This window comes from Heptranchias perlo, chromosome 10 (genome assembly GCF_035084215.1).
Source record: "Heptranchias perlo isolate sHepPer1 chromosome 10, sHepPer1.hap1, whole genome shotgun sequence".
Lineage (NCBI taxonomy): Eukaryota > Metazoa > Chordata > Chondrichthyes > Hexanchiformes > Hexanchidae > Heptranchias > Heptranchias perlo.
This window is the reverse complement of record NC_090334.1, coordinates 67,623,616-67,651,260: the sequence shown is the minus strand read 5'-3', so window position 1 is coordinate 67,651,260 and position 27,645 is coordinate 67,623,616. Positions and strand designations below refer to the sequence as shown.

The 27,645-nt window shown below is 42.1% G+C and overlaps 1 protein-coding gene across 1 annotated transcript in view; it reads left to right on the top strand.

Annotated features, from left to right (window-relative positions):
• si:dkey-288a3.2 (protein phosphatase 1 regulatory subunit 37) overlaps positions 1 to 27,645 on the top strand; it is a 181,574-nt gene that overhangs the window by 5,330 nt on the left and 148,599 nt on the right. Inside the window, exon 2 of the mRNA XM_067992178.1 lies at positions 9,229 to 9,326. Coding sequence (XP_067848279.1) covers positions 9,229 to 9,326 — 98 coding nt within the window. The remainder of the gene's footprint in view (positions 1 to 9,228; positions 9,327 to 27,645) is intronic.

Genomic DNA, 27,645 nt, shown 5'->3' with positions numbered 1-27,645 from the left:
AACATTGCCAGCTACTTGAGAAGCAACTAACAATTTTTGGTAATAAATTACTCCTCCATGCCTATGGCATATATGCCTACTGTCAGTTAGAAGTGCAGCTTCTTTGCTGCCAGCCTCATTTAATATGCCATTATTAATTTAAATATATGCATTGGGGATCAGAACTATTTGCAGTTGTACCATGTAGAGCATATCCAATACTGACCTAAAATGTTATTATTACAGTCAGCATCCAGACCTCCCAATTTCACTGTAGTCAGTTTGCCTGTCTCAGCCACCATCAGACTTTGCTGAAATTAGTTGTTCAGTCAATATTAGAGTCCACGCAGTATAGACCAGTGCCTGATTTGTGGCAGAGTCAGTATCAGAATTTGAGCAATGACTATGCGGCTGCCCCAACTGTGGAAGACTCTGATGCCTGTCAGCTCCCAAAGCTCTTTGCACTCTTCTGGTTGACAATAGTGTGCTTCCCGTAAGTTTACCTTACAAGTCTAGGCTGCGGCCGGTATAATTTACATTTCATAACCAACTGGGAGGATCTCAAAATTATAGGCTAGGTGCTTGATTTTCTTACATGTCTATAGGGCAGATGAGCGTGTGATGAAGTTACCCTAATCTTTGCTTGCCACCACCTAGTATGTTGGCAGCAAATGCAATGAGTCCTATTGGTGGGATTTTTGGATACCATTGCCTTAAGCCACTATCCAACACTTTAGTAATTTTGAGCTGTTAAATATGTATTCTGCCATTTTATCTGTGCCACCAAAAGTTTTTTGTTGTAACAGTGTGAGATAGACAAGCAGCAACCAACTGTAACTGCAGTCATAAGCAGCACTGACATAGTACAAAAAATTCTCACAATTATCATTATGCTTTATGTAAATATTAGTTCCAAAACTGAAAGCTCATAGTGATAGGTGCTTTAGTTTTTTGAGTTTTTTTCACCATCTGTTTACAGGTAAGTAATCTATTAAGTTTAAATATATCCCATTAAAATGATTTATGTTTTTTCTTGTCAAATACAACATATATGAACATAATAAGAGCCTTATCTTTAGCACTGACTTGCACTGAGAAACATAATTACTAAGCATTTAGACATATGGTAAAACAGTAACATGAGCTGTCTCAAAGCCACAGTGCAGTGCAGTATAACTGAAAAATTATGATACATGCAATGATCTGAAAATTAAAATCCATCTTGTGCATCAAGTTCTTCTGTGTATCACCCACGTACACTAAACTCCCACTTGGGACATGATATATAAATATTATAATGATGCTTGAATATTCAAAGCAAGATTCTTGACTTTAGCAGTTAGCACTAATTTAAGTTTTAGATCAAATATCATTATTGCATTATAACAACATTGTGAAACTGCAGAAATTATATGAAATCCTTACAAAGGACACTAGTTAGACTGGATGGTACAGTGAGTTTTCACAGTGTCCTTTTAGCCTTTGAGTCCTTGGTTTCAGCTCAGTCAGAATGCTGGGATATAAATCTCCTGTCTCTGCTGCTTGTAAGAGTCCACTGGTGAAATAAGCTTGGGCAATCCCCTTTTATGTTTATTTCTAATCTTCTCCATCAAATCTTTCCCTCCTTTCTTCTCTTGAGGTGATGGTTCCTTACATTTCTACAGGTGCTGGGAGCCATCAAATGCCTTGTCCTAGTGGTCGTTACTCATAATTGAGCCCCGACAATAAGCAGGCTATTTGTATGTGGAATGCATCAGTGCTGAGCATGATCTTGTCTTCATCAGATGTCTACATCTGCACTTCCAGAAGGGGTCACGGGATAGCAATCAAGAGTGGGAACCTTAGCCAATTTTCTCCTCCCTAAGTCAGGGGTGCTGAGGCCAATTATTGTGCTCTTACTGCCTAGCTCCCCCCTCCTCCCCCTCCCCCCCCCCCCCCATACCTCCTGCGTGAGATCAACTAATTCAGCATAGACCAGTGATCAGATCTGGAACTTTCCTTGTCTGTATGATTCAGCCACTGACTGGATAACGCAATGAGCATGAGAACACGGCACAAAACTGCCCCGAAAGCAAGCACCAAATTGGGCTCGTCACACAGAAAATCCATTAGGATAGCTAATTTGAAAAAGTTCGCACTGGTGGAGTAAGAGATGCTTTTCTCAGTCGTTACAATAGGACAGGGTACAGCAACTTTAACTCTGAATCAAACCAATGCTGTACCTGACTAGGGAATGTGTGAGGCTGACACTGTGTGCCAAATTTGGAAAATATTTCCATTCTCCAGCGTTGACTTTCCTCGTTGTCCTTGACGAGCAGTAAGAATGTTCTATTCTGCACAATGTGTATAAATACACACTCATGGATTTGAGACGCAGAAACCCATGACATAAGGCGGAGGGAGCGTCCGATAAAAGGCGGGATTTCAGAGCGCTGAGAGGAGCCGAGCCGAGCGGAGGGAGCGTCCGATAAAAGGCGGGATTTCAGAGCGCTGAGAGGAGCCGAGCCGAGCGGAGGAAGCGTCCGATAAAAGGCGGGATTTCAGAGCGCTGAGAACAGCTGAGAGGAGCCGAGCCGAGCGGAGGGAGCGTCCGATAAAAGGCGGGATTTCAGAGCGCTGAGAACAGCTGAGAGGAGCCGAGCCGAGCGGAGGGAGCGTCCGATAAAAGGCGGGATTTCAGAGCGCTGAGAGGAGCCGAGCCGAGCGGAGGGAGCGTCCGATAAAAGGCGGGATTTCAGAGCGCTGAGAGGAGCCGAGCCGAGCGGAGGGAGCGTCCGATAAAAGGCGGGATTTCAGAGCGCTGAGAGGAGCCGAGCGGAGCTGCGACCGAGTTCGAAGTGACGTCAGGAATCAGATCGGGACGCGACACAGGGGAGGCACCTGATTGGTGAGTAGGTTCAGGTGAGTATTTCTCCTTATCTACAGTAACTGAAGTAAAAGGAAAGGGAAGGTCTGCAGGTCTTATAGGAAGTAGCGTTTATTTTTAGTGAATCAAGGTCCCTAGTGTAGTTAACATTCTCTAAATTGAGAACAATTTAAAGGAGTAAACTCCTTAAAGGGAGTGGTAAGTAGTTTTTCTTTCCTTTTTTTTTCTCTTGACATTGTAGTTGTTCTTAAGCTAATTTAAGGGTTAAGTCATGGCAGGAGATCCCAGCGCCGTGTCATGTTCCTCTTGTGGGATGTGGGAATTCAGGGCTCCTTCCTGTATCCCTGATTCCTTCACCTGCGGGAAGTGTGTCCAGCTGCAGCTATTGTTTGACCGCTTGACGGCTCTGGAGCTGCGGATGGACTCACTTTGGAGCATCCGCGATGCTGAGAAAGTCGTGGATAGCACGTTCAGTGAGTTGGTCACACCGCAGATAAAAATTACTGAGGGAGATAGTGAATGGGTGACCAACAGACAGAGGAAGAGTAGGAAGGCAGTGCAGGGGTCCCCTGCGGTCATCTCCCTCCAAAACAGGTATACCGTTTTGGATACTGTTGGCGGAGATGGCTCACCAGGGGAAGGTGGCAGTGGCCAGGTTCATGGCACCGTGGCTGGCTCTGCTGCACAGGAGGGCAGGAAAAAGAGTGGCAGAGCTATAGTGATAGGGGACTCGATTGTAAGGGGAATAGACAGGCGTTTCTGCGGACGCAACCGAGACTCCAGGATGGTATGTTGCCTCCCTGGTGCAAGGGTCAAGGATGTCTCGGAGCGGCTGCAGGACATTCTGGAGGGGGAGGGTGAACAGCCAGTTGTCGTGGTGCATATAGGCACCAACGATATAGGTAAAAAACAGGATGAGGTCCTACAAGCTGAATTTAGGGAGTTAGGAGTTAAACTAAAGAGTAGGACCTCAAAGGTAGTAATCTCAGGATTGCTACCAGTGCCACGGGTTAGTCAGAGTAGGAATGACAGGATAGCTAAGATGAATACGTGGCTTGAGAGATGGTGCAAGCTGGAGGGATTCAAATTCCTGGGCCATTGGAACCGGTTCTGGGGGAGGTGGGACCAGTACAAATTGGACGGTCTGCATCTGGGCAGGACTGGAACCAATGTCCTAGGGGGAGTGTTTGCCAGTGCTGTTGGGGAGGGTTTAAACTAATGTGGCAGGGGGATGGGAACCGATGCAGGAAGTCAGTGGGAAATAAAATGGTGACAGAAACAAAAGGCAGTAAGGGAGAGTGTACAGAACATGACCGGACAGATGGTCTGAGAAAGCAGGGCAAAGACCAAGGGAAGTCTAGATTAAACTGCATTTATTTCAATGCAAGAAGTCTGATGGGCAAGGCAGATGAACTCAGGGCATGGATGGGTACATGGGACTGGGATGTTATAGCTATTACTGAAACATGGCTAAGGGAGGGGCAGGACTGGCAGCTCAATGTTCCAGGGTACAGATGCTATAGGAAAGATAGAGCAGGAGGTAAGAGAGGAGGGGGAGTTGCGTTCTTGATTAGGGAGAACATCACGGCAGTAGTGAGAGGGGATATATCCGAGGGTTCGCCCACTGAGTCTATATGGGTAGAACTGAAAAATAAGAAGGGAGAGATCACTTTGATAGGATTGTACTACAGACCCCCAAATAGTCAACGGGAAATTGAGGAGCAAATATGTAAGGAGATTACAGACAGCTGCAAGAAAAATAGGGTGGTAATAGTAGGGGACTTTAACTTTCCCAACATTGACTGGGACAGCCATAGCATTAGGGGCTTGGATGGAGAGAAATTTGTTGAGTGTATTCAGGAGGAATTTCTCATTCAGTATGTGGATGGCCCGACTAGAGAGGGGGCAAAACTTGACCTCCTCTTGGGAAATAAGGAAGGGCAGGTGACAGAAGTGTTAGTGAGGGATCACTTTGGGACCAGTGATCATAATTCCATTAGTTTTAAGATAGCTATGGAGAAGGATAGGTCTGGCCCAAAAGTTAAAATTCTAAATTGGGGAAAGGCCAATTTTGATGGTATTAGACAGGAACTTTCAGAAGTTGATTGGGAGAGTCTGTTGGCAGGCAAAGGGACGTCTGGTAAGTGGGAGGCTTTCAAAAGTGTGTTAACCAGGGTTCAGGGTAAGCACATTCCTTATAAAGTGAAGGGCAAGGCTGGTAGAAGTAGGGAACCTTGGATGACTCGGGAGATTGAGGCACTAGTCAAAAATAAGAAGGAGGCATATGACATGCATAGGCAGCTGGGATCAAGTGGATCCCTTGAAGAGTATAGAGATTGCCGGAGTAGAGTTAAGAGAGAAATCAGGAGGGCAAAAAGGGGATATGAGATTGCTTTGGCAGATCAGGCAAAGGTGAATCCAAAGAGCTTCTACAAATACATAAAGGGCAAAAGGGTAACTAGGGAGAGAGTAGGGCCTCTTAAGGATCAACAAGGTCATCTATGTGCGGAACCACAAGAGATGGGTGAGATCCTGAATGAATATTTCACATCGGTATTTACGGTTGAGAAAAGCATGGATGTTAGGGAACTTGGGGAAATAAATAGTGATGTCTTGAGGAGTGCACATATTACAGAGAGGGAGGTGCTGGAAGTCTTAACGCGCATCAAGGTAGATAAATCTCCGGGACCTGATGAAATGTATCCCAGGACGTTATGGGAGGTTAGGGAGGAAATTGCGGGTCCCCTAGCAGAGATATTTGAATCATCCACCGCTACAGGTGAGGTGCCTGAAGATTGGAGGGTAGCAAATGTTGTGCCTTTGTTTAAGAAGGGCGGCAGGGAAAAGCCTGGGAACTACAGACCAGTGAGCCTGACATCTGTAGTGGGTAAGTTGTTAGAGGGTATTCTGAGGGACAGAATCTACAGGCATTTGGAGAGGCAGGGACTAATTAGGAACAGTCAGCATGGTTTTGTGAGAGGAAAATCATGTCTCACGAATTTGATTGAGTTTTTTGAAGGGGTAACCAAGAAGATAGATGAGGGCTGTGCAGTAGACGTGGTCTACATGGACTTCAGCAAAGCATTTGACAAGGTACCGCATGGTAGGTTGTTACATAAGGTTAAATCTCATGGGATCCAAGGTGAGGTAGCCAATTGGATACAAAATTGGCTTGACGACAGAAGACAGAGGGTGGTTGTCGAGGGTTGTTTTTCAAACTGGATGCCTGTGTCCAGCGGTGTGCCTCAGGGATCGGTGCTGGGTCCGCTGTTATTTGTTATTTATATTAATGATTTGGATGAGAATTTAGGAGGCATGGTTAGTAAGTTTGCAGATGACACCAAGATTGGTGGCATTGTGGACAGTGAAGAAGGTTATCTAGGATTGCAACGGGATCTTGATAAATTGGGCCAGTGGGCCGATGAATGGCAGATGGAGTTTAATTTAGATAAATGTGAGGTGATGCATTTTGGTAGATCGAATCGGGCCAGGACCTACTCCGTTAATGGTAGGGCGTTGGGGAGAGTTATCGAACAAAGAGATCTAGGAGTACAGATTCATAGCTCCTTGAAAGTGGAGTCACAGGTGGATAGGGTGGTGAAGAAGGCATTCAGCATGCTTGGTTTCATTGGTCAGAACATTGAATGCAGGAGTTGGGATGTCTTGTTGAAGTTGTACAGGGCATTGGTGAGGCCACACTTGGAGTACTGTGTACAGTTCTGGTCACCCTATTATAGAAAGGATATTATTAAACTAGAAAGAGTGCAGAAAAGATTTACTAGGATGCTACCGGGACTTGATGGTTTGACTTACAGGGAGAGGTTAGACAGACTGGGACTTTATTCCCTGGAGAGTAGGAGGTTAAGGGGTGATCTTATAGAAGTCTATAAAATAATGAGGGGCATAGATAAGGTCGATAGTCAAAATCTTTTCCCAAAGGTAGGGGAGTCTATAACGAGGGGGCACAGATTTAAGGTGAGAGGGGAGAGATACAAAAGGATCCAGAGGGGCAATTTTTTCACTCAAAGGGTGGTGAGTGTCTGGAACGAGCTGCCAGAGGCAGTAGTAGAGGCGGGTACAATTTTGTCTTTTAAAAAGCATTTGGACAGTTACATGGGGAAGATGGGTATCGAGGGATATGGGCCAAGTGCAGGCAATTGGGACTAGCTTAGTGGTATAAACTGGGCGACATGGACATGTTGGGCCGAAGGGCCTGTTTCCATGTTGTAACTTCTATGATTCTATGATTCTATGATATGATGTCTGAAGCAATTTCAGAACCAGCATTAAATAGTTCAGGAATTAAATAATTTGGAAAATCATACTTTAGAAAATTAATCAAAAACCAATTTCTTTAATTTATTCATCTATAAATCTAGGTATTTATTAATTTAGTAATTCACTCAAATTGAATCAGAAATCAATGTATTAATTGATAAATATGCATATTTGTAAATTAATTTCTAAATTAAAGCAATTCCCAATTACATCCCATTCCCATCCTCGTTATAATCTTTCAGTTATAAGCCTGTCTTTGTTATAAGACTACTGGAGCTTGGCTCTCAATTTTTTTTTCATGTCAGATTTTAAGCTATGTTATGGAACATTTACTATGGCATCATAACGTGCAAAATGCTTGACTCCCATAGCCTCAAGGCATTCTGCTGATGGCAACAGAGTGCTGTCTAAAACATTGCACAAAGTTCCATTTCTCTAACTTTCTTCGAAAACTGACTCAGATGTTCCTTAAGAAAGACAAAACACAATGCTCCTGTTTACAGCTGTTCCCAGACAGCAACAGTCATGAATTATTAAAGAAACTAAACAGTATCATATTTATGGACTAAAGGGAACTTCCAACCAAATCATTCCATTTACATGGTGTATCTCAGTTTTCTCATAAAATGTATTTCTAAATTAAATGTATAATTAAGGTTGTGGTCCCCTTGTGAGTGTGTAATGTACTGTAATGAAAGGAATTACTCCAATGCTAGGTTTAACTATAGCTCCACTTGATAGGATTGTTAATGTAACAATATAATCAGGGTATGTTATAAAAGTAATGGACTAATTAGTCTGTTGAAGTAATCTGCTGCAGCAGAGATTTGCAATACTTTTTTTCTCCTGTTGAAATCAATAGGAATAGTAAATATGTACAACATAAGGCACATGCAGCTTTGCTGCCTTCTCATTGTTTGTTTTGAGCAGGAAAAATATTTTACACTAAATGTGCATTAGATAGTCTTTAAGTTAGAAAAACTTGGAATTTTTTTATCACAACTTTAACAATATCTTCTTGATATTTAACCTCATATTTTTAATAAATTTTTGTTGAAAGAGCCAGCAAAATATATATGACGCTGGTTTACTGTTGTCATGACAAAATAGACAGAATCAAAGAATGCGATCCTCAAAACACTGTTAGAATTTCTAGAAACGTGATCAAGATGGAATTTGCCGCATTCAGGTACTCTAAAATGGTGCATAAGAAATGTTTAAGACATTGTTCATAAAATAAAGGTATCTGGGTTACTGCTGTATGTGCTAACTTTGTATCCTCTTCTTTATCACCTTCTTTGAGGACCCAACCCATTCTGGTGGTAGGTATTACCATGCCTGCAAATAGTTGACCCTATTGCCAAAAAAAGTCAACTACAAGTTATTCCAGCTCATTTCTTGGGGATGGACAGATCTGAGAACCAATAAATTGAATGAGTCCAGCCTGTCACATGAACAACTAAGGGTGCAATTATACTGCAATTCTAGTGTTGCTGTAAAGAGGATTCCACTCAACTGTGATGCTAAAATTGTAGTGCAAATCCAGAGAAACAATATGACATTTCCTGAAGGAGGCAATCTCACACTGCTTGGGTTTGACACCCAATGCAGTACAACTCCAGTGCAGAATCAAACCAAGATTTCAAAAGTGCTTAGGGTGGTGTCTTGGATCATCTGACCACTTTTAAAACCTACCTGGAGTTAATTTAAATGTTTAGACGATGCTGATGCCCATGCTCTCTCAGTATTTACATTTTGAGAGAGGAGCTGTGTGCATGCCCATAATCATACATGTGTAAAGTTTTGTCCTGGGCAGAAGAAGAGCAGTTTGAGTCAGGCAGTGTAAACAAGTACTTCCAGACTGGAAGCAATTGTAACAAAAACTGGTTGATCGATTGTACTGAGTCTGGTTGATCGATTATACTGAGACTGGTTGCTGCAGTATAAATCCAGGATCAGCTTGCAACTTTCAGTTGTTGGCATAATTCCAAAGTAGTTTCGATACCAATGGTGTAGACCATGTCCAATTGTCACATGACCTGCATAGTATGCACTTTGATCAAAGAACTCCCAAGTAAGTTAATCTCATTTATTCTGTGCTTCAGCTGCCAGTGTTACAGTGGAGGAGATCATCACATCCTACAAATTGAGCTGCAAGAAGCTTGGTGTGCAGCCCATTTACAAATTGCTGACACAACTGCAGGTAAACTCTGTCCAAACACACTAACCCATTTGACCTCTGCAGCTTACCTTTTCCCACCCAAAACAACAGAATGTGATTGACCTTGATGTGATTTTACAAAGTGGCTCTATATCATTAACCACACAGATCTTTTCCCTGCTATGCGTATAACCAGTTATGAAGTAGTATCCCTTTGACGTCCCTATAAAGAATAGTTTTTTTGCTGGTTATTATGAAATAATTTGGAGAAGGCTTTTTTTTAATCAGCCTGTTAATTTTGTTTCCCATTTTCTCCCAGCTGGTATCCTTGACCATTGCACTTGTAGCAAGAGGGCAGGGAAGTGACCTGCTCCTAGAATCATAGAATCATACAGCACAGAAGGAGGCCATTCAGTCCATCATGCCTGTGCTGGCTCTTTGAAAGAGCTATCCAATTAGTCCCATCCCTTGCTCTTTCCCCATAGCTCTGCAAATTTCCCCTAGCTGTTGTTCAGAGCAGTTAGCCGGAATACACAAAAATGGCCCAGAACTAACTTTCTTTGATTTCCCTATTGCCTGCCAGAAGGGATATTGTGTTCTTCTTTATGTTATGTATTATCCTTAAGGTTCATAATTAAAATAATCAAAGGTACAGAAAGGGTTGAATTAAGCAGGCAATTTACCTCAGAGAATGAGCAATTAGATTGGAAGTCACATATAGAAAATTCACAAGTTTTAAGCAAGATCAGAGATTAGAAAATTATATTTTCTCCCACAAGATAGTGGATACATGGAACAGACCCCCAAGAGAAGGTAGTTAATTTGGGGTCACTGAACACCTTTGCAAATAAGTTGGATTGATATCTGTTGAGAAAGGGCATTCTGGAATATAGCAATATTAATAGCACTGCTTCAATTCTTTTCAGGAGAGTTGGGGGAGGAACATAGTGTTGCTGAAAGCAACAGGTCAATAGGTCATGGTGATGGCGTGAAGTTCATGTCAGGATAATCATATGTGGACTTTGGATGGAGTTACCTTGATGGATCAAATGGCTCACTCCAGTTTTCTTAAGTTCTTATGTTGCTAATAATCAAGTATTAAATAAAAAGGGAATAACAACTAAGTTTATTATGGTTTTAAACAACTCCAGATTCAACCTATTCTTACAAATTCATCTCAGAGTGACTGACTTTTTTGGTCTGTATTTAACTAGTTGCTTAAATTTAGCATTGATACAGTACATACTGACTCTGGAGGAAACAACTCTTAATTCTCATACTCAGGCTAATGTATCGTTACAGGCTTAGCATCAACTCTATACCTCACTATAGTGATGCATCAGAGATCATGAATTGAGTGGAGTGGGAGATCGAAAAGAGCCATTTTCTTCAGTTTTGTTTTATGCTCTTTGGATTGGAGTGGAACTGATGCTTTTGTACTTTGTGCAGACTGTAAGGTCCTTTCCACCATACTGCCTAGATATAATTCTGACACAATTCAGCTCCCATCAGAAAGTCCGCACCTAGCCCCCAATTATACCCTCTCCTTGGCTACTCACTCAGGCTAATCCAACTATGTATAACTTCACTGTACTGTTTGACTCTGAGCTGAGCTTCAAACCTGCATCCCATCCCTCACCAAGACTGCCTGTTTCTACACACTGCAACATTTCCCACCTCCATCCATACCTCACCCTGAGAAGAACTCTTTGTTTGATAATGCTCCTGTGAAGCGCCTTGGAACGTTTTACTACGTTAAAAGAGCTATATAAATGCGAGTTGTTGTTGTTGAACTCCCTGCTCTTCTTTGATTAGCACCCTGGTCTCTTTAACATCCAACCGAACAGGCAGGTCTTCGGTTGAACATTTCATGCTATAAGAAGACTGGGATTAATACCCTGACAAGAACATTCATCAAGGACACCAGATGAATCCTTAACCCCACCCCCACTTGAAGTCCTCGTCAAGGATCCGCCTGAGTTTACCATCCAGTTTATGCTTAGGAGTTAATGATGCCTGAATTTGGCTCGCTGAACTCTCTTACATCAACCAGTTCAGATAATATTAGCATTTATACTGCCAACCTCCCATCAGGATCTACGCAAGATGCTGAGTGAATGAATTAACCCTTTCTTGCCAATTATCAAAGAAGCCAGAGAACAAAGTCATGAACTAACAATTGTTTATTAACCTTAGAATCATAGTTAACAGCACTTATAATTAAACATTGAGCATGCAAATAATTAGATAAGATTAATTGACAAAATAAATAATGGAGGTTCAAAAGGCTGTTCAATTATGTCACAGTAATTCAGCATTAACTGCTTGCTGATTATAAATTTACAGTTGAGATTGGTACCTAAGATTGATGAAATTAATTTACGATTAGATTCCTTAGATAGCTGACAAGTTAACAGCATTAGATAGCCTGTCTATTTAATAGATTAAAGTCTACATGTTAGCAATATTTGCAGAATTATACAACCCCGTCCTTATGAGCTGGCATGGATGAACTGGTTGCTTCGCCTTCTTCTGGGAGGATGATATTAGCCTTTTGAGACATCAGAGTGGTGAACATCTGTAGAAGTGCTATCCATTCCTCCTGGATCCTCTACTCCTGGGTAAATTCACTTCAACACTGGTAGTGGTATTTGGACTAGCTGGTTTAAATCTCACCTCCTTGATCGCCGGGAAACCTGTACATCTAAGTAACATACTTATATCTATCTGTATCTGCCGGTACAGCTGTACAATTTTATCTTCTGCGATCTTTCACTCTCTATGTCAGATATGCACGTTCCAATTTTACAGAGACACCCTCCTACTAGGTAAAGAACTTCTACTACAAAGACTACTTACATGAACTACAAAAAGAACTAGAACTAAGCTAAGAACTAAGGACTGAAAATTAAAGACTGAAAACTGAGGACTGAACTTTAGTATTAAAAACACTATCTTATATATCCTTAATTTCCAAAGAAATCTCCTCAGTAACATATGTTAGAAGACTTCAGCCCTTCTAGTGTCAAGCACCTCACTGCCCTGTGATCTCTAAACTAATGAAGCATCAGCACCTAGACATGCCAAGATGCTTGTTTACTCCCTAGCTTCTCAGGTCTTTGCTAACAATGGGATCGCACACAGGACCAGATAAGGCAGGACATCTTCTTGTCCTCCTTAATGAGCTGTCTGTGGGCCTGTGGTCATGATGGCTTGCCTTCTAAGGAATGTTTTGTTTGTACAAGTTTTCAAGGTTTAATTAGTATTAGCACTTTCCTTTCCTAGCATTCAGTCTGACAACTGACTCCATTTCGAGGACACATTTAAGGCAAGTATTAGGGCATTTCTTCTACAATGCAAAGGACAGCCTCAATCCCTCAGTACTTAGATTGACTTCAAACTCCCAGTATGATGATCCAGCCCATAACCTTCTGACCCAGAGGCAAGAGCGCTACCTCTGAGCCAAGCTGATACACACTGCAAGCAGATTTAAATTAAAGAATTAATATTAAATTGGCAGTGTGAAAAGGCACAGTACTCTAACCAATTAGAATATATTTTTCATGCCATGATGCACAGAATTGTGTTTTGCATACAAATTCATGCCAGCAGAAAAATAACATTTAGCTCAGTGGTTTTAATTCCGAGACATAGCTTTTGAAACTCTTAGCGGGAAACAAGATCTGAAACTATCTGATCGGATGACCAGGTTTTCAGACATCTATTACCAAGAAAAAGTGTTCCAGGCAGTTTTATTTGTTCTCTTTACAAGACCTGTGCACCTGTGTGCAGATTTAGTGGAAGATTCAAGCCAATAGTAGTTTTCTCGCCCTGCTGTCTAATCAGTGCATTGCTCAATGTAACAAGAAATGTTCACACTGTATTAATATTAACTTGGAAGTGCTAATGAGGGAACCAGGCAATAACAGGCTAAGCACAAGTAGTTAAAGAGTGGGATCTTTGGGGAGATAAAAAAATAGTGGATAATGTAATAAGTGAAATGAGAAACAGTAAAGCTTCTGGGAGAGACAGTATTTCAAATGAAATTATACAGATTGCAGATTGAAGAGAAGTATTAACACCTTGTTTAATGAGATAATCAGGGTTGAAGTAGTCACTGTGGAATTGAATATAAGCCACCTCCTTTTTTTCTTTATTCCAACTCGGTTTTCTCTGTTTTTGCAGCCTGTCTGCTGAGCTGTCCCTTATTTGGTACTGTTTATTGAAGTGACACAGCTCATAATGATGCTGAGTAAATATGGTTTACAATATGTTTATTATGAATAACTAAATAATATTAAAATCATATTCATAAGACTTCAGTATCCAAATTGCCTACATTAAAGAAGAATAAATCCATGCTATTATGTTCGGAACAATTCTGATACACATGGGATGCAGTTTGAGGTCATAAAGACCTCATATAGCTGAAGCAAACAGGACCGTACACAGACTAATGAAAAAGGCTCTACTTTGTGAGTGCTGAAGCATAGTTATGCAGGGAAATCTTGCTAATTTAGAGGCATTCAGTGGCATGCTCCTCTAGAAAATCTTTGTTTCACCAGAACAGTGAATTTTGTGCATTCTTATGAACAAAAAGACTCTTCAATCAATCACAAATTAACAGATTGCACAACAAGTAAAACTATAACATTTTCCATACCAGATTATTTGCTTGCCTTCCCAGCCCGTCTTCTGCCCTCCCTCGCTCCACCATGCATGCACAACACAAGCAACATCAACAGTAAGCCATTCAGACCTAGGGTGGCCTGAAGGAACTGGTTAAGATCAATCATGCTCCCACATTTGCACTATTATTCCAGATCGACAGAGTTGAATTTACTTTGCAGTGGACGAGTATGCACAACCAGTCCCCCACTTAATTGAACCCAAAAGCAATAATCAAAATCAGAGAAATAATTCTGCAACATTACCATGGCTACTGGGAACTGTGCAAATATGATTAATCGCTGTCTTCTCTTCCTGTCCCCTATACTGTCACCTCTGGAGTTCTCCATGAACCTATCCTTGGCCTCCTCCTCTTCCTCAACTGCATGTTGCCTCTTGGTGACATCATCAGCCTTCACATATATGCTGATGACACCGAGCTCTATTTCTCCAGTACCTCCTCAACCCCTCTACTATCTCTGTGCTGTCAGATAGTTGGTCTGAACTCCAGTACTGGATGAGTCATGACTTCCTCCGGTAGAACATTGGGAAGACCGACTTCAGTTTCATAAACTCCTCTCCCTTGCCATTGGTTCCATGTCTCTGGCCAGTGTTTCAGATTGAATGAGACTGTTTGCAACCTTGGTATCCTGTTTAACTCTGAGCTGAATTTCAGACCCTATTTCCTCTCCATCAACAAAACTGCCGACTTTCATATCTACAACATCTCCACCACTCAATGCTGACCTTGCTGGCTTCCCACCCTCTACGTTCCATAAACTCCAACCTCCTCTGCATGTATTCTGTCCTGCACTAAGTCTTACTTATCTATCATCTTGTCCTCATTGACCTACATAGGCTTCCCGCTTTCCCAATGCTTTAAATCTAAAATCCTTATATTCTTCTTTGATTCCTTCCATGGCCTCCCCTCATCCTATCTCTGCAACCTTCGTCCAGTCTTATATCCCTCCAGGCACTCTGTTCCTCTGAATCCGGCCTCTTCTGCTTCCTCCCTCCCTTTATCTCACCATTGGTGACAGGGCCTTCAAACTTCCTGGGCACGATTTTAAATGGGAAAAATGGGTAGGTTGGGGGCAGGGGCGCAGTAAAAATGTTAAGAATCTAAAACCGCCTCCACCCTGCCCACTTCCGGTTTTAACAGAGGCGGGATGAGGGGCGAGCAACCAACCCACTCTCAGGAGGCGGGTTAGACAGTAAAAGCTTTCAAGGAGGCTGCAGGTCTCCATTTTGACAGATTTTTTGGTTTTTAACCCCCGGGGGCCGGGATTCCCTGGCCTTCTATTCATGCCTCGTGAGAGGAGACAAGAAGGCCGAAACCTGCAGGTAAGTGCCTTTATTGTACATATTGTGAGCAGGAGTGCTGTCCCCAGGCCCAACAAGCCTACCTGTAGTGACCCTACAAACGCGATCAACCACCCACCCCCCACGATCTCCGACCCCCCGCCACGATCTCCAACCCCTGCGATGATCCCCGACCCCCATGATCTCCGACCCACCCATGATCTCTGACCCCCCCACGATCTCTGACCCCCCCATGATCTCCGACTCCCCCACAATCTCCGACCCCGTGATGACCCACGACCCTGACCCCTGATGACTGACCAACCCCCGATGACTGACCCCCCCCCCAACCCGGTAACTGAGCCCACCCCTCCCAGTGACGATCCCCCCCCGATGACAGAACCCTCCCAAACCCCCCCCCCCACAACGACTGACCCCCCCCTCCATGGCCCTCGCCAACCCTCCACCCCTCACCTCGCCTCCTCTTCCTTCTTCTCCCGTCCGACCGTCACTCATTGTAATCTCTCCTTTCCTGACTCAGTGTCAGTTTCCATACCCTTATTCTGCAAAGTGCCTTGGGCCTTTTCTTTATATGTTGAAGGCACTATACAAATGAAAGTTGTTGTTGTTCTTGTCTGCACAAATCTACAGCTGCCAATAACTGTACAAGTATGAACCATTGCAAACTTGCACATGTTACTCCTGTTGTGATAAATATTCTTGCCCTGGCTGCGGGTCTTCAAACAGAAGTAAAGGAGGTTCATTGAAATCATTAACAACAACCCCCTCCCCCGTCCTTTTTAGAAAATACAAGTTAAGTGCAAATTTTTAGTTGCTTAGTGATCACATGTTTGTAAATTTCTGCTGCCTATATCCTATCCTGCGCAAAGACACCCTCACCCATCCCCTCTTGTCCTCACTGACCTATATTGACTCCAAGTCTTCCACCTCAAATTTAAACCTTGTGTTTAACTCCGTCCGCCAGCCTTACTCCTTGTGGGGTGTGCATAATAAATGCAGCAGTTCTTGCCACTGTTCAACTGTGTATCATTATCATTGTGATTGAGATTAATAGCAGCAATAATCTCTCACCCCTATATAATATAGCTAATGTTGGGAACATAAGCTAAATTTATAAAAATGCATTGCTATTAAAAAGCATTAATTACTGTGCTGTGGATAAAGGTTAAGCACACAGACAGAACATATAAACACTAAACAGATATGTAGACTTAGCTTTAAGCACCTCTCAAAACCTGAGAAACTATTGTCAGGTTTATAGATAGCATACTAAAGGTTTGGGTTTGCGATCTAAATAAGTGGTTCATGCAATTATAGGACTAGTTAAGGTGGAAATATATTTTATTAAATTGAGATGTACTCCTGAATGCTATAAAGGGAGACATCTACATACTTACCTTTGTCTCTCAGTCACTAGTTGCTACCATATTTTATACTTCAAAATTACCAGTTAGACGCAGTCTGGGAACAGATATTTTATTTAAACTCCCCCTGATGGAACATCATGAAGTTCCACACACACAGCCTATTTCTAGGCTGCATCTAACTTGCATTTTTAAAGCATAATACATGGTAAGGAGAAGACTGAAAAATGCTAAGTGCACAGTTATTTCTGTTTACAACATTTAGGAAAAGTGACAGTTTAGTAGAATGCAGTGCTCCTTTAAAGGGACAGTGCCCTCATAAAAAATATTGAGCAGGTTTTTTTTCTCTTTTCCCTCCTCCCCACCTCGCTTGAAGATGTTGACTCCTTTTTAGGACACAGTTCCAAGGACATCTGGTGTTCTCTAATACCTCACCGAAGTGGCCATTATTCATCTGTGAGCCTTGACAATGGGTGTTGGCAGACACCTCGAACACAGGGGCATCATAGATGAGCTTGATCCTTACCCACCATCCGCACGTTCACTTCCAGTAGTGATCACTGGATTGCGATCAGTAGCAGGAACCACAGCCAGTATTCTCCTGCTTAACCCAGAGAATCAAGGTCATTTGAAGTGCTCCTACACTGCCTTGCCAAGATCAGCTAACTCAACACAGACTATTGTATGGGTTACACAGTCTTACTGCCTTCACTCGATTAAACCTGGGACTTTTGTGGTCTGAATGTTCAATTACTCACTGAATTAACTTGCTGAGCCATTGGGGGAACAGCAAGCTTTTTTTTGTTTATAAACACACAACACAGTGACTTAAATTGCATCATCACATATAATTGCATCACTTTTGCATGAATTCATTATGAGGAAAATGATGTACAGGTCTTCTGGCTCTCCTTCCCCACACACCCACCCCCACACCCAAAGTTTTAATGTTTATGAAACATTCAAACTATTGCTCTTCATCAGAGAACCACTTGATTGCATTGCTGCCTTAAAAGAAGGTTGGAGCCAGCCGTTATTCATCTAATTCAATGGGATTTTTAAAAAATTCATTCATGGGATGTGGGCTTTGCTGGTGAGGCCAGCATTTATTGCCCACCCCTAATTGCCCTTGAGAAGTTGGTGGTGAGCCGCCTTCTTGAACCGCTGCAGTCCGTGTGGTGAAGGTTATCCCACAGTGCTGTTAGATAGGGAGTTCCAGGATTTTGACCCAGCAACGATGAAGGAACGGCAATATATTTCCAAGTTGGGATTGTGTGTGACTTGGAGGAGAACGTGCAGGTGATGTTGTTCCCATGTGCCAGCTGCCCTTGTCCTTCTAGGTGGTAGAGGTCGCAGGTTTGGGAGATGCTGTTGAAGAAGCCTTGGCGAGTTGCATTGCATTGGAAATCATGGGGTTCAAATGGAGCTTTACACTTCTGTGAAGATAGGTGATGTATTCAGTTAAGCAGGTGAAGGAGTTGCATTCTCCCCTGATGGTAAAGATGACCATAGCTTCAGAATGTGTCAGGTGTCATGAGTTACTGCAAATTGTGTGAAAGGATTCGTTGGTTGAATTTGAATCTTTATGTATAAATAGGGAGGCATAGATCAGCAGGCATCAAATGATGGCTCCATTTGTGAGAGGAGCAGACTTGTGGTTTCCTAACAAACAAAAAAGTCAATTTCGAACTTGCAGCTGGCTCTATTTGTGAAACTTTGGTACCTTATTGAGTTGTTTTTGGTTTCAGGTTCTGCAGGCTATTATATCAATATAATTATTTCAATATTTTTATTTTGTATGGTCCAGCGATATGTTTCAAAGCATTTGAATAGTTGATAAAAATTGAGGGACAAATGTCAATCATGACAATGATGAGCATCTTCCTTTTCCAATGTTGGAAGTTGATACTCATACCTTGTGTTCACATTTCCTGTGCCACTGTAGCCTGCTTCACAGTTACCGTCTATTTATTAGCCCATCCGTGTAATTTGTCCAGATCCCATTGAATGCTATTAATATTAACTGGTCACAGCAGATTTTACATTACTAGTGGATCTCCTTTGATATTGCTCGCAGGAAGAAATATTATGAGAAGTATCCTTGTCCATTTAATTTATGAACAATGTAAACAGCAGGGAGTCCAATAGGGATTCCTGAGAAACTTGCTGGTCACAGCTCCCCTCCTGAGACAGGACCATTTCCATTTACCTTCATTAGCTCGGTTCAGTTGGTAGCTTTCTTTTATCTGTGTCAGAAAATTAGGAGTTTAAGCCCCAAACCAGGCTTTAAGCACTCAATCTAGACTAATACTCCAGTGCAGTACTGAGGCAGTGCTGCATTGTTGAAGATGGCCATTTTTCAGATCAAGCATTAGAAACAAGGTTCTCTCTGCCTGTTCCAGTGGTTCTGGTAAACATATAAGATCACTTGGTGCTATTGTGAAGAAGAGCAAGGAGTTCTTTTAGTGTGCTGGCTAAAGTTCCTCTCTTATCACCATCAAAAAAATACACATTAACTGGTCATTCATCTTATTGGTGTTAGCAGAACTTTACTGCAAGTAAAATGGCTGCTGTGTGTGCCTACATAATAATGGGTCATTTGCTGGCTTTCTCTGCCTTCCGGATGTTTCTGCCTCTCTCTGTTTTTTTTCTCTGTTTTTTTTCCCTGTTTGTTTTTTTGTTGAATGTGTATTCGGGGGTTCTGCAGGTGACACCTCTCTGTCTGAACACGGTGATTGCCTTGGCAACGGGCAGTTGCAGGGGCAGTCTGTAAACACCATGTATTGTTCTATATGTATAAATGCGTAGGCTTCAAGGAGCTCCTGAACATTTACCTGAGGAAGGAGGAAGTCTCCGAAAGCTTGTGAATTTAAAATAAAATTGCTGGACTATAACTTGGTGTTGTAAAATTGTTTACAATTGTCAACCCCAGTCCATCACCGGCATCTCCACATCATACATAACTACAGTAATTGTAGTAATTGTAAGTGAAATATTTTGTGAGAGATGTAATAAGGTGTTACATAAAATGCAAGTTTTCTCTTTTGGTATTGTAAAGCCCATTTTCAATACTGTTACATGCCAATCATTCTGTGAACCTTGATCTCCTTTAGAAGTTTCACTCTTGAAATGTTATCAAGTATTTCCTGATTAATTATATCCACTGGATAGCCCTTATCCTCTGCGCTGGATGACATTTTGCTTCCAAAACTACTATTCCTTGTGGCTTCTACACTCATTAGATTACCATTTATAACATCCGTAAAATAGTCTTGAGAGCATTTTGTTCACTATGATTCCCTTTTTTTGAACACACTGCACTGACTTTCAGCACTTAGATACAACTCTTGTATTTATGGAACTTCTAAAAATCTTATAGTTTGCATTAATTCAAAATATGTAACTATTGGAATTACTTTATTGGAAGTTAAAATGTATTGAATGGGGATTTTGAAATAACTTTAACTATTTTGAGCTGATGTAACTTTAAATGCAATTGCGCTTCTTTTACTTGCCATTTCAGTATTGCAATAAGACCAGCTGTCTGTAGATGTCACTATTGGGAACGGCAACACCTGCATGCTGTTAGGTTTGACACAGCTTGAAATAAACTTTTGAAAATAGGCAAAAGAAATCATATTTTAGAGCAGTTGAAGTTTATCCATGAAATGTAACAGTTGTGAATTTAATTTTAATTTGAAGTGCAACATTAATAATTGTGTGAAAAGGAGACTGCGATATTTGATAATGCTGTTTTAAAGTCAACACTATAGAGGAAATATTTCATTTGGAATTGGGTACAAACTTGTAGATGGAAATTTTATAATTTTTTCCATTCTCATATAGTATCATACAGTCATTTAAGACCTATACTGCTAACAGTTAATTTGAATATAAATTACTTCACTATACTAGAAATGATTGCTATGTTTAGTGACAGATTGTTGGACTCTAAATCCAGCAGGTTTGCATTTGATTGTCATCCTTGACTGACGCTCAACCATAACTAACTTTACCGTGTGAATTTTTTCACTTTGTGGTCAAGTTATCAGACAGAATACTGTGTATGTTTGTGTGTGCGTGCGTGTATGTGTGAAGGTGGGGCAAGTGAGAGAATGTTAAAAACTGTTAAACTCAATTTTGCCCAACAAAGGAATGCCTATGTACTGACAGCAAGATAGTAGTGAGGAATCTAAATTAGAGAAGAAATTGGTAAAAATGCTGTATAAAGTGAAGCCCCTTGAAAATTTTGTGTTGAACACATTTATATTTTAATTTGACGACGTATTAACTACCTTTTTGACAAGTGACTACAGATTCATCTTAAACAAGACTTAACAGAAATTTACTGTACTAAGGTGGTTCCAGTTTAGTATGAGGTTTTGCATACAACACAAAAAAGTAGTAGAAATATTATGATGGCCATTTAAAAATTTTGTGTACGTTTTAATTTTGTAATGATAAATTAAGTTGCTAATTTTGGCTCTGCTCTTTGTAGACACTGCAGGTTTAATTGCTAATTGTTAACAATGAATATATTTGCATAATAATAAGCTTCAAATTTACATCTTCAATGTGTTTCTTTCAAAGGATACATGATAAAAAGGTCATGTTGTTTAAATAATTCATGCATTATTGCAATAAAGGAGCTATTACTGTATGTGCCTGCATATATATTGACTTTTGAAGCAGAAATATTCAGCCCTGTGGAGAAATTAATTTTTACAGCTTATAGCATGCTGGCGTGCATTTTACTGACTAAATCATCATTTTCTATATGAGATTTCTTTGAAGCTCTCTCTTATAAGCAAGTTTAGGGATTCTTTGTCATTCTGACCTGGCAACATAGTCAACGGTGACCACATTTGGAAAGCTGTAACATCAAGCCAATCTAAACTGAGTCTCAATCCAGTTCCCGGTGGACACGAGTCTACAGCACAAAACCATCCTGGTTTCAGCACTTAATTCATCAATCTCAGTCTGGGCTGCCAGAGAATAGAGACTGAAAAGAATAGAAGTGTCACAATGCTGCAGAACAGGGACATTTACGAGGTCATAATTAATATCACTCAACCCTTTTATATACCTAACCAGAGAATATATTATATGAATGGAAGCTATCCATTAATTGTATGTATAATTTCCTTAAGTGAGCAAACTCTTGGAATTGCAAACCAATTTCTCTACGCGTGACTCCTTCTAAGTATTTAGGAAACCAATGATTCAACTCTGACTCACCCAATGGTTCCACAATTTAAATATGATTTCCCACAAACTTCCAACTTCCAGGGAAAAAAGGCTTTGTTTGTGACATCAGGTTTCAAGAAAACACCCGTGGACAGTATGGATCTTTTGAAAACATACCACAAGTGAGATATGTGAGACTTGGAAGGACTCCTAAACAGATTGTTGTGTGCTTTGCTGCAGGTAGCTGCCTACGTATTACGGGAGACACATATACGTCAGTCACATAGACAGCAAATTGAGGATTATTGCTTAACAAATCAGATAATGAGACTATTTATGTGACAGTTTTATACATCGGAGCTTCTCCTGTCAAAACATATATATCTTTGTACGTTGAACACACAGTGGTGTGGGATCATTCTGAAGGGGGAGGAGGCTAAGTCACTAATACTTAAGCATACTTTGGCAGTGCTTCATCATTCCCTACTAATACTTCAATATGTACTTCTGCAGAAGGAAAATGTCAGTTGGATTTACACAGTGTCAATTTATGTTGAATTAACCTAAAGGGAATGCTGTTTCAGTTTAATTGATAGCACAAGTGGGTTCTTCTACATACTTTGACATCATTAGCACCATTGTAAAGTTGTTAACATTGACATAGTTGTCATCCTTCATGTAAACACCTTATGTCAAAGAATGTGCAAAGAGTCCCAGAAAGTCGACATTTGTCAACATATTTTGATTAAAATCTTCAATACTTATAAACAGGAGGATGGCATGAATGATCGTGAAATATTGAGTTGTCGAATACATTGGCATGTAGTGATGTCTTGCTGAAAGTCTGACTGACATTAAAATATCCTCTTTATTGGAGAGTATGTACTCTCCTAATAGGCACACACCCTTTCTTACCATTGCTGGCGCATACCAGTCCATACATCTCCAGCGTCTTCAGGGCCGGATCAGGGAGTTTTACCTGATATTCTCTTGACCAACTCCAAAAAGATGCACTAGAACATCTAGTGGAAATTCTCTTCCTCCTTCTGTCCCCCACTTCTACAAGGAGTTGCCAGGCTGTGCTCATCATCTCATCACCACACTATGGCTAAGGTTGACAACTCAGTAGCTCATGCATCCAAATCTTTATTACTCCACACAGCTGTGGAGTGCTAATCTGCTCCTGTGTTGTCCAACAGCAATATTTCTGAACTATTGGATGATTTTTCAGGTGATACTGCATGTACTGGTCTATTTTACTCATATGAAAATAATAAAATGGAAATGCCCTGGAACCAGGAAAGGTAAAGAAATAGTTAATTAAAAAATTGAGAGCCTAGATTGTTTAAGATTGCATGGAAGACATCACATACACAATGCAAATCTTATATTGAATGGGACTTCAAAGCCCTGGCAATGTATCTCATTTGTTCACTGATGTGCAGGTCGTCAAGGTGAATTCACAGTTTTTGCAGGAGCTCTAGATGCAGTCAGGCTACTTTACCAGAGGAAGGAACAAAAGGCAAATCAGAGACAATCAATCTATGATGGTCTCATGCATCTTCTAGTGCCTGATTCAACAGGCTCATTGATAGAGTCTAAGAGCAGGTTATCTGCTGATCCTATTGGACAGGGAATGTTGTAAGACAAAAATGAGCCTCAAGTGGATCTGCAGACAGTTGTGTTTTGAACGGAGTATGGTAAAGTGAAGAGATTTAGTTTTTATTGACAAGGTGAATAAAGCCAAGATACAGTTCAAGTGCATCATGTTTCAACATGTCTTGAGTCACTGTTCATCCATTTTATTTGGTGGTATGAAGTAACACCTCTTACCACTGAACAAACATTGAACATATTTTTGTGCTGGCATACCGCCACGGCGTTTCAAAGGGACATAGAAAGATATGGTTTTGCAGGATGCAACACTAATGCTATGGCTAACACATTGTCATGGAAAAAAATTAACCTCAAAAAAGTTGCTAATGATAAGTTAGAGCAGATTTTCCTGGATTGTCTGGCCATAGTGCACAGAGGAAAATCAGGCAGGGAGAATTGTCCACAAATAAGAGAGCCCGCCTAATTTTCTGTCCATGTAAATTAATGGACGGAGAATTGATGGGCACCTTATGGACTTATGTTCCTCTCACACAATTTTTCTCCATGTGCTACACTAAACCCATCCAATACACCCAGATGCAGGAATGGGAGAATCGGCCCAATTTTATTATCTATGTATAGGCCAATGGTGTCCAAACTTTCAGAGGAGTGGGCCATATCTGATTTAGGTCAGGCAAAATCATAATTAAATGCTATGTCCAAGCATTAATCTAGTTTAAAAAACAGAAAATGCTAGAAATGCATAGCAGGTCAGTAAGTCTATGTAAAGGGAAAAGACAGCGTATGGTGTTTCAAGTGTGTACCCTTCATCTGAATAAGGAAGCCACGTTGAACCTTTATAAAACACTGGTTCAGCTACAACATTCTGAGCACCGCAATTTGAGAAAGACGTGAAGGCCTTAGAGAAGGTGCAGAAAAGATTTACTAGAATGGTTCCAGGAATGAGGCACTTCAGTTACGTGGATAGACTGGAGAAGCTGGGGTTGTTCTCCTTAGAGCAAAATAGGGTAAGAGGAGATTTGATAGAAGTGTTCAAAATCATGAAGGGTCTAGATAAAGTAAATAAAGAGAAACTGTTCCCATTGGCAGAAGGTTCGAGAACCAGAGGACACAGATTTAAGGTGATTGACAAAAGAACGAAAGGCGACATGAGGAAAAACTTTTTTATGCAGCGAGTAGTTATGATCTGGAATGCGCTGCCTGAAAGGGTGGTGGAAGCAAATTCAATCGTGGCTTTCATAAAGGAATTGGATAAATACTTGAACGGAAAAAATTTGCAGGGCTACGAGGAAAGAATGGGGGAATGGGACTAACTGGATTGCTCTTACAACGAACTGGCACAGGCTGGAAGGGCCAAATGGCCTTCTTCTGTGCTGTAACGATTCTATGATTCTGTGGGGGTTAAATTCGATAACCATCGAATCTGGGCATGGGGATCGCGGTGCGCGATTAACCTGCGCCCGGTCGTTCCGATGCAGGCATCAGAATGTGCGTGGCTCAAGCCTCTTAAAGGCAGCTTGCACCTCTTAAAGGCAGCCTGCACCTCTTATTTGCAAAACAATAAAATATGGGTCCGCACAGAGTCTGAACGGAGATCAGACATCGCACACGTAAAACACAGATATAGGTCCCATTCCTATGTTTACAAACTGTTGAGATATGTTAAAACGTTGAATAAAGGTTGCGCACTACTAAATCCCACATCCTCCAATCTTCACGCCAGACCTCACCAATCTGCCGGTCTGAGTTTATTCCAGGCCTGCGAGAGAGCGTGCACCATGGTTCTCTGATGATGCACTAGAGGCCTTGGTGCAAGAGGTGAACAGAAGGAGGGCCATCCTATATCCACAGGAGGGCAAGAGGCCCTCCAGATGTATGCTGAAGAGACAGGGGAGGCAGTAGGGGACAAAGTCAATGCCAGGCGCACAGCACCACGAACATGGATGCAGTGCAGGAAGAAGTTCAGTGCTTTGACACGAGTGGTCAAGGTGAGTGAGGTCAACTCTCAAGAGGCGTCACCTACCAACTGCATCACTAGCCGCATCCACTGCTCCACGCATTACATTCCCCATCACCCTGGGTACGTTAGCATGGTGGTTATATTACTGAACTAGTAATTCAGAGGCCTGGACCAGTAATCCGGAGTTCTGAGTTCAAATCCTACCATGGCACCAGGGGAATTTAAATTCAATTAATTAAATAAAATCTGGAATTAAAATACTAGTATCAGTAATGGTAGCCATGAAACTACCGGATCGTCATAAAAACCCACCTGGTTCACTAATGCCCTTTAGGGAAGGAAACCTGCCGTCCTTACCCGGTCTGGCCGATGTATGACTCCAGACCCACAGCAATGTGGTTGATTCTGAAATGGCCTAGCAAGCCACTCAGTTGTAAAATCTCACTAAAAAAAGTCATAATAAGAATAAAACCAGACGGACCACTAGGCACCGGACACGACAAAGGCAAACCAAGCCCAGTCGACCATGCAAAGTCCTCCTTACTAACATCTGGGGACTTGTGCCAAAGTTGGGAGAGCTGTCCCACAGACGAGTCAAGCAACAGCCTGACATAGACATACTCACAGAATCATACCTTTCAGCCAACGTCCCAGACTCTTCCATCATCATCCCTGGGTATGTCCTATCCCACCGGCAGGACAGACCCACCAGAGGTGGCGGTACAGGGATATACAGTCAGGAGGGATGTGGCCCTGGAAGTCCTCAACATTGACTCTGGACCCCATGAAATCTCATGGCATCAGGTCAAACATGGGCAAGGAAACCTCCTGCTGATTACCACCTACCACCCTCCCTCAGCTGATGAATCAGTCTTCCTCCATGTTGAGCACCACTTGGAGGAAGCACTGAGGGTAGCAAGGGCACAGAATGTACTCTGGGTGGGGGGCTTCAATGTCCATCACCAAAAGTGGCTCGGTAGCACCACTACTGATCGAGCTGGCCGAGTCCTGAAGGACATAGCTGCCAGACTGGGCCTGTTGCAGGTTGTGAGCGAACCAACACGAGGGAAAAACTTACTTGACTTCGTCCTCACGAATCTACCTGTCGCAGATGCATCTGTCCATGACAATATTGGTAGGAGTGACCACCGCACAGTCGAAGTGGAGACGAAGTCCCGTCTTTGCACTGAGGATACCATCCAACGTGTTGTGTGGCACTACCTCACCAATAACCTGCTCACCGAAGCTCAGTTTGGGTTCGGCCAGGACCACTCGGCTCCAGACCTCATTACAGCCTTGGTCCAAACATGGACAAAAGAGCTGAATTCCAGAGGTGAGGTGACATGGGATGTGGGCGTCGCTAGCAAGGCCAGCATTTATTGCACATCCCTAATTGCCCCTGAGAAGGTGGTGGTGAGCCGCCTTCTTCAACCGCTGCAGTCCGTGTGGTCAAGGTTCTCCCACAGTGCTGTTAGGAAGGGAGTTCCAGGATTTTGACCCAGCGACGATGAAGGAATGGCGATATATTTCCAAGTCGGGATGGTGTGTGACTTGAAGGGGAACGTGCAGAAGGTGTTGTTCCCATGTGCCTTCTGCCCTTGTCCTTCTAGGTGGTAGAGGTCGCGGGTTTGGGAGGTGCTGTCGAAGAAGCCTTGGCGAGTTGCTGTAGATGGTTCACACTGCAGCCACGGTGCGCCAGTGGTGAAGGGAGTGAATGTTTAGGGTGGTGGATGGGGTACTAATCAAGCAGGCTGCTTTGTCCTGGGTGTTCTTGAGTGTTGTTAGAGTTGCACTCATCCAGGCAAGTGGAGAGTATTCCATCACACTCCTGACTTGTGCCTTGTAGATGGTGACAAGATTTTAGGGAGTCAGGAGGTGAGTCACTCGCTGCAGAATACTCAGCCTCTGACCTGCTCTTGTAGCCATTGTATTTATGTGGCTGGTCCAATTAAGTTTCTGTTCAATGGTGATCCCCAGGATGTTGATGGTGGAGGATTCGGCGATGGTAATGCCGTTGAATGTTAAGGAGAGGTGGTTAGACTCTCTCTTGTTGGAGATGGTCATTGTCTGGCACTTGTCTGGCATGAATGTTACTCGCCACTCCAGCCCAAGCCTGGATGTTGTCCAGGTCATGCTGCATGCGGCCACGAACTGCTTCATTATCTGGGGGCTGCGAATGGAACTGAACAATGTGCAATCATCAGTGAACATCCCCATTTCTGACCTTATGGATGGAGGGAAG